Source organism: Carcharodon carcharias, assembly GCF_017639515.1.
Source record: "Carcharodon carcharias isolate sCarCar2 chromosome 38 unlocalized genomic scaffold, sCarCar2.pri SUPER_38_unloc_20, whole genome shotgun sequence".
Lineage (NCBI taxonomy): Eukaryota > Metazoa > Chordata > Chondrichthyes > Lamniformes > Lamnidae > Carcharodon > Carcharodon carcharias.
This window is the reverse complement of record NW_024470787.1, coordinates 255,297-262,796: the sequence shown is the minus strand read 5'-3', so window position 1 is coordinate 262,796 and position 7,500 is coordinate 255,297. Positions and strand designations below refer to the sequence as shown.

Below are 7,500 nucleotides of genomic sequence, written 5' to 3'. Positions count from 1 at the left end.
CGCACTGTCGGAGGGTCAATGCGGAGTGCCCGGTCTCTGACAGGGTGAGCCGCTGAGCATTGGATGTTGGTCTCTGACTTACCGGTGGATTCATCTGCAGCAAGGATTCCCTTCCCAGGGGCTACGATTTTGTGAGCGATGGTGGACAGCTCCTTCTTCTGCTCAGTAGTGAGTGGTGGGTACTGGTGCGGCATCTTAACTCAAATCTGTGAAAACAGGACAATTCCTGGTTAGCCACACCTCGATTTTGAAGATCCCCTCCTCACTTTCAAGTCCCTCCAGCCCCTACGCCCCTCCCTATCTCTGTAACCTCCTCCAGCCCCTACACCCCTCCCTATCTCTTTAACCTCCTCCAGCCCCTACACCCCTCCCTATCTCTGTAACCTCCTCCAGCCCCTACAACACTCGCTATCTCTGTAACCTCCTCCAGCCCCTACAACCCTCCCTATCTCTGTAACCTCCTCCAGCCCCTACACCCCTCCCTATTTCTGTAACCTCCTCCAGCCCCAAAACCCTCCCTATCTCTGTAACCTCCTCCAGCCCCTACACCCCTCCCTATCTCTGTAACCTCCTCCAGCCCCAACACCCCTCCCTATCTCTGTAACCTCCTCCATCCCCTACACCCCCTTCCTATCTCTGTAACCTCCTCCAGCCTCTACACCCCTCCCTATCTCTGTAACCTCCTCCAGCCCCTACACCCCTCCCTATCTCTGTAACTTCCTCCAGTCCCTACACCCCTCCCTATCTCTGTAACCTCCTCGAGTCCCTACACCCCTCCCTATCTCTGTAACCTCCTCCAGCCCCTACACCCCTCCCTATCTCTGTAACCTCCTCCAGCCCCAACACCCCTCCCTATCTCTGTAACCTCCTCCAGCCTCTACAACCCTCCCTATTTCTGTAACCTCCTCCAGCCTCTACACCCCTCCCTATCACTGTAACCTCCTCCAGTCCCTACAACCCTCCCTATCTCTGTAACCTCCTCCATCCCCTACACCCCTCCCGATCTCAGTAACCTCCTCCAGCCCCAACACCCCTCCCTATCTCTGTAACCTCCTCCAGCCCCCTACACCCCTCCCTATCTCTGTAACCTCCTCCAGCCCCAACAACCCTCCCTATCTCTGTAACCTCCTCCAGTCCCTACAACCCTCCCTATCTCTGTAACCTCCTCCAGCCCCTACACCCCTCCCGATCTCAGTAACCTCCTCCAGCCCCAACACCCCTCCCTATCTCTGTAACCTCCTCCAGCCCCCTACACCCCTCCCTATCTCTGTAACCTCCTCCAGCCCCTACACCCCTCCCTATCTCTGTAACCTCCTTCAGACCCCTACACCCCTCCCTATCTCTGTAACCTCCTCCAGCCCCTACACCCCTCCCTATCTCTGTAACCTCCTCCAGCCCCTACACCCCTCCCTATCTCTGTAACCTCCTCCAGCCCCTACACCCCTCCCTATCTCTGTAACCTCCTCCAGTCCCTACACCCCTCCCTATCTCTGTAACCTCCTCCAGCCCTTACACCCCTCACTATCTCTGTAATCTCCTCCATCCCCTACACCCCCTCCCTATCTCTGTAACCTCCTCCAGCCCTTACACCCCTCACTATCTCTGTAATCTCCTCCATCCCCTACACCCCCTCCCTATCTCTGTAACCTCCTCCAGCCCCTACACCCCTCCCTATCTCTGTAACCTCCTCCAGCCCCTACACCCCTCCCTATCTCTGTAACCTCCTCCAGCCCCTACACCCCTCCCTATCTCTGTAACCTCCTCCAGCCCCTGCACCCCTCCCTATCTCTGTAACCTCCTCCAGCCCCTACACCCCTCCCTATCTCTGTAACCTCCTCCAGCCCCTACACCCCTCCCTATCTCTGTAACCTCCTCCAGCCCCTACACCCCTCCCTATCTCTGTAACCTCCTCCAGCCCCCTACGACCCTCCCTGTCTCTGTAACCTCCTCCAGCCCCTACACCCCTCCCTATCTCTGTAACCTCCTCCAGCCCCCTACGACCCTCCCTGTCTCTGTAACCTCCTCCAGCCCCTACACCCCTCCCTATCTCTGTAACCTCCTCCAGCCCCTACACCCCCTTCCTATCTCTGTAACCTCCTCCAGCCCCAACACCCCTCCCTATCTCTGTAACCTCCTCCATCCCCTACACCCCCTTCCTATCTCTGTAACCTCCTCCAGCCTCTACACCCCTCCCTATCTCTGTAACCTCCTCCAGCCCCAACACCCCTCCCTATCTCTGTAACCTCCTCCAGCCTCTACACCCCTCCCTATCTCTGTAACCTCCTCCAATCCCTACAACCCTCCCTATCTCTGTAACCTCCTCCAGCCCCCTACACCCCTCCCTATCTCTGTAACCTCCTCCAGCCCCTACACCCCTCCCTATCTCTGTAACCTCCTTCAGACCCCTACACCCCTCCCTATCTCTGTAACCTCCTCCAGCCCCTACACCCCTCCCTATCTCTGTAACCTCCTCCAGCCCCTACACCCCTCCCTATCTCTCTAACCTACTCCAGCCCCTACACCCCCTTCCTATCTCTGTAACCTCCTCCAGCCTCTACACCCCTCCCTATCTCTGTAACATCCTCCAGCCCCCTACGACCCTCCCTGTCTCTGTAACCTCCTCCAGCCCCTACACCCCTCCCTATCTCTGTAACCTCCTCCAGCCCCCTACGACCCTCCCTGTCTCTGTAACCTCCGACGACCCTCGATCCCCCGATTCCCATCGCTCCGCTATCGGCGGCCGGTCCTTCAACTGCAAGAGGAGGGCCCTAAGCTCTGGAATTCACTCCCTCAGCCTTACTACCTGCACCACCACACCCCCAACCCCAATCTCTCTCTCTCTGGCTCTCCCCTCTTGAAGAGGCTTTGACAGGGTCGATGCTGAGAGGTTGTTTCCCCCTCCCCCTCTCTCCCCTCCTCTCCGGGCTGGAGAGTCTAGAGCATGGGGGGGGCGGTGGTGGGGGGGTGGGTGTCCCAGTCTCAGGAGGAGGGGTCGGCCATTCGGGGCTGAGATGAAGGAGAAATGTCTTCACTGGGGAGGGTGGCGAATCTTTGGAACTCTCCACCCCAGAGATCGGTGGATGCTCCGTCATCGAGTAGGTTCGAGGCCGGGAGATCGAGGGATTTTTTCGGACACCGAGGGGATCGAGGGATGTGGGGAGAGTCCGGGAAGGTGGAGTTGAACAGGATGAGGCCATTCAGCCCCTCAAGCATCTTGCAGCAGAGCAAGGGAAGACCATTCGGACAGGGGGGAGACCTGTCAGAGTTCCTATATCTTGTGGTCTTATAGGATCTGGGGAGAAGGCGGGGGGATGGGGTTGACAAACTTATCAGCCGCGATCGAACGGCGGAGCAGGCTCGATGGGCCGAATGGCCTAACTTCTGCTCCTGTGTCTTGTGGAAGATCAGCCATAGGCTGGAGGAGGGGTTGAACGGTCTCCCCCTTTCCTCTTGTGTGAGATGCTCAATGTCCTCTCCCTGCTCCGGCGTCGGCAGGATTCGGGTGGGAAGGGGGGGGAGACGAAAAGGGGATCGGAGGTGGGGTGGGACCACTCGTGGACAGGGCTCAGCGAGGCCCTGTGGCGAATTCACGTGGACTTGGCAGACGGTGAGACTTCACACCCAGAACAGGAAATGAGAGGGCGAAACTGAGAGGTGGAAATTGCATCAGTGCAACCTGTCGGATTATAACCACACTGCTTGCACAAGAGAGTCGTTGCCCCGTTGTGGGGCGGGGGGGAGGGGGATCTGTACCCTGGGGAGAGTCGGTGCCCGTACCCCGGAGTGGGGGAGAACCACGGGAGTTAGGGAGGGGGGTGCCGTGAGTGTTTTCGCTGAATTAATTCAGGACTGGTCACAGCGAGTGCTTCTCTGAGAGGGAGCGGATTGTTGACCTGAGTCTGTATCGTACCGGCTTAGTGGAATTCGGTCGGTCTTATCCAGCCCGAGAGAAACCCGAGGGACAGGGATTGAGGGTGTTCGGGGGGAAGAAGCAGAGGTGGGGGAGATGGGGAAAGGGTTTATTTGGGACCCAGCGAGTTGCTGGGATCTGGAAGGAGCAGATTCAATAGGAACGCTGGGAATGGGAGAAACACCGGGAGGGGGGAACATCCACGGGGGTGTGGAGCAAGGAGGTTAATTGGGATTAGTTGGCTCGTGCGCAGGGCCATCACGTGACCGACGGGCTGAATGGCCCTCCTGCTGCAGCTGTGTCGTCGGTGATTACCGGAAATCCAGCGCAGCCTCAGCACTCGGACGCTGACAGGGAGAAGAGTCCGGCAATGCCCCCACTCCGGGGGCACCGACAGCACACCCACTGCACAGGTTCAGGAAGGCGGTTCGCCACCGCCTCCTCCAGGGCCCCTTAGGGAAGGGCAATAAAGGCTTGGCCCAGCCAGAGACACCTACTTCCTGTAAACGGAGAAATAAAGGTCACCTCTATCCCGCTGCATTGTGGCTGTCTGCATCCCTCCCTCTCTCCCTCTCTCCACCCATCCATCCCCTCATCCCTCTCTCTCTCTCTCTCTCTGTCTGTCTGTCTCCCTGTATCAACATTTCTCACTCCCTCAAACCTTCTCTCTCCCTCCCTCCCACTCTGCCTCCCCCTTCCTCAATCGTTTCCTTTCTCTCTCTCTCTCTCTCTCTCTCTCTCTCCCTCTGACCCCGTCTCTCTCTCTCTCTCTCTCTCTCTGTCCCTATCTCATTCCCTCTCTCCGTCTCTCCCTCTCCCACTGTTTCTGTCTGTTTCTTTCCAACTTTCTCTCTCCCTCTTTAACCTCTCCCTTCTCTCTTTCTCCCTCTGTCTCTCTCTCTCTCTCGCTCCCTCCCCACTCTCCCTCTCCCCTTCTCTCTCTCTCTCCCTCCCTCTGTCTCACTCCCCCTCCCTCTGTCTCACTCCCCCTCCCTCTGTCTCACTCCCCCTCCCCATTTCTCTCTCTCTCCCCTTCTCTCTCTCTCTCTCTCCCCTTTTCTCTCTCTCTCCCTCCCCTTCTCTTTCTCTCTCCCCTTCTCTCTCCTTCCCCCTCTCGCTTCCCTCTCTCCCTGTTTCTCTCTCTCTCTCCCCTTCTGTCTCTCTCTCTCTCTCTCCCCCGCCGTTTCTCTCTCTCTCTGTCTCTCTCTCTCTCTCCCTGTCTCTCTCTCTCTCTCTCTGTCTCTCTCTCTCTCCCTGTCTCTCTCACTCTCTCTCTCCCTGTCTCTCTCACTCTCTCTCTCTCTGTCTCTCTGTCTCTCTCTGTCTCTCTCTCTCTCTCCCTGTCTCTCTCTCTCTCTCTCTCTCCCTGTCTCTCTCACTCTCTCTCTCCCTGTCTCTCTCTCTCTCTCTCTGTCTCTCTGTCTCTCTCTGTCTCTCTCTCTCCCTCCCTGTCTCTCTCTCTCTCTCTGTCTCTCTCTCTCTCCCTGTCTCTCTCACTCTCTCTCTCCCTGTCTCTCTCTCTCTCCCCCCCCGTTTCTCTCTCTCTGTCTCTCTCTCTCTCTCCCTGTCTCTCTCACTCTCTCTCTCCCTGTCTCTCTCTCTCCCTGTCTCTCTCTCTCTCTCCCTGTCTCTCTCAGTCTCTCTCTCTGTCTCTCTCTCTCCCTGTCTCTCTCTCTCTCTGTCTCTCTCTTTCCCTGTCTCTCTCTCTCTCTCCCTGTCTCTCTCAGTCTCTCTCTCTGTCTCTCTCTCTCTCTCCCTGTCTCTCTCACTCTCTCTCTCCCTGTCTCTCTCTCTCTCCCTGTCTCTCTCTCTCTCTCTCTGTCTCTCTCTCTCTCCCTGTCTCTCTCACTCTCTCTCTCCCTGTCTCTCTCTGTCTCTCTCTCTCTCCCTGTCTCTCTCACTCTCTCTCCCTGTCTCTGTCTCTCTGTCTCTCTCTCCCTCCTCCCCTCCTCCGCTATCTGTCTGTCCCTCACACCTTCCCAACCCCCTCCTCGCCCCCCTGCCCCCAACCCAGCACATGCCCTTTATTGTTGCTTCACTAGTTAAACAGAGGATTATCCTGAGCCAGAGCTAGCACAGGCAGTGGGATTGTAGGGGAGGTCAGACCCAAAGCTTGTTTCTGCTCTCCCTACCCCACCCACCACCTCCCCCCACCCCCCCACCCACCCCCCCACCCCTGACTGCGTGGACACAAACACACTCACACCCAACCCCCCCACCCCCAGCTCCGCACAGAGCCAACTCAAATCAGAACCACAATGTCCCTGGTGTGGGACGTGTGCTGGGGACCCACCCACCCCGTGCCTGTGTGCCCCTCTCGATCCCCTCTCTGTCCATACACCCCCCCCCCCCCCCGATCTGTGCACTATGGCGTGTGCCAGTCACATACGTACCTCTCGGTGTGGCCTGTCTGTGTGTGCGTGTGTGTTTGAGTGTGGGTGCGCGCTGATCTCTCCTGCCCTCCTGGTCCTGGACTGTGTGTGGCGTGCAGTCTCTGTCCAAGCTGACTCTCTCTCTCTCTCTCTCTCTCTCTACGTGACTGTGCCCAGCTACACACTGACGTCACTGACTGACTCACACTGCAGACAAAGTCTTAAAGGCACAGCTCCCCGCATGCCCTCATTGGACTGCGACAGAGCGCCACTTAAAGGGACAGTCCCGCTCCTGAACGCTCGGTCGCTTCGAGTGCCCGACTTCCGGCTGCCTCTCCCCACAGGCACCGACTCCCTCCCCCCACCCCCCCGGGGTACAAACACCGAGTCTCCCCAGGGTACAGACACCGAGTCTCCCCAGGGTATGGGTGCTGACTCTCCCCAGGGTACAGACACCGAGTCTCCCCAGGGTACAGACACCGAGTCTCCCCAGGGTATGGGTGCTGACTCTCCCCAGGGTACAGACACCGAGTCTCCCCAGGGTATGGGTGCTGACTCTCCCCAGGGTACAGACACCGAGTCTCCCCAGGGTATGTGTCCCCCACCGACGTTCTCCAATCCCTCTCTCCCTCCCCCATTCTCCAATCCCTCTCTCCCTCCCACGTTCTCCAATCCCTCTCTCCCTCCCACGTTCTCCAATCCCTCTCTCCCTCCCTCGTTCTCCAATCCCTCTCTCCCTCCCTCGTTCTCCAATCCCTCTCTCCCTCCCTCGTTCTCCAATCCCTCTCTCCCTCCCACGTTCTCCAATCCCTCTCTCCCTCCCACGTTCTCCAATCCCTCTCTCCCTCCCTCGTTCTCCAATCCCTCTCTCTCTCCCACGTTCTCCAATCCCTCTCTCCCTCCCCCGTTCTCCAATCCCTCTCTCCCTCCCACGTTCTCCAATCCCTCCCACGTTCTCCAATCCCTCTCTCCCTCCCCCGTTCTCCAATCCCTCTCTCCCTCCCTCGTTCTCCAATCCCTCTCTCCCTCCCCCGTTCTCCAATCCCTCTCTCCCTCCCACGTTCTCCAATCCCTCCCTCGTTCTCCAATCCCTCTCTCCCTCCCTCGTTCTCCAATCCCTCTCTCCCTCCCACGTTCTCCAATCCCTCCCACGTTCTCCAATCCCTCTCTCCCTCCCTCGTTCTCCAATCCCTCTCTCCCTCCCTCGTTCTCCAATCC

The 7,500-nt window shown here is 58.2% G+C and overlaps 1 protein-coding gene across 2 annotated transcripts in view; it reads right to left on the bottom strand.

Moving 5' to 3' along the window:
* LOC121274804 (fructose-bisphosphate aldolase C-like) overlaps positions 1–6,465 on the bottom strand; it is a 17,993-nt gene extending 11,528 nt beyond the window's left edge. Inside the window, exons 1-2 of one of the 2 annotated variants that reach the window (XM_041182166.1) lie at positions 6,304–6,465; positions 83–206 (exon numbers count right to left, since the gene is read on the bottom strand). In XM_041182166.1, coding sequence (XP_041038100.1) covers positions 83–194 — 112 coding nt within the window. In that variant the 5' untranslated portion in view covers positions 195–206; positions 6,304–6,465. Of the gene's footprint in view, positions 1–82; positions 207–4,225; positions 4,250–6,303 lie in introns of those variants that run through there. The other variant, XM_041182167.1, reaches the window with a different exon arrangement.
* Between the last annotated feature and the right edge of the window lie 1,035 nt (positions 6,466–7,500).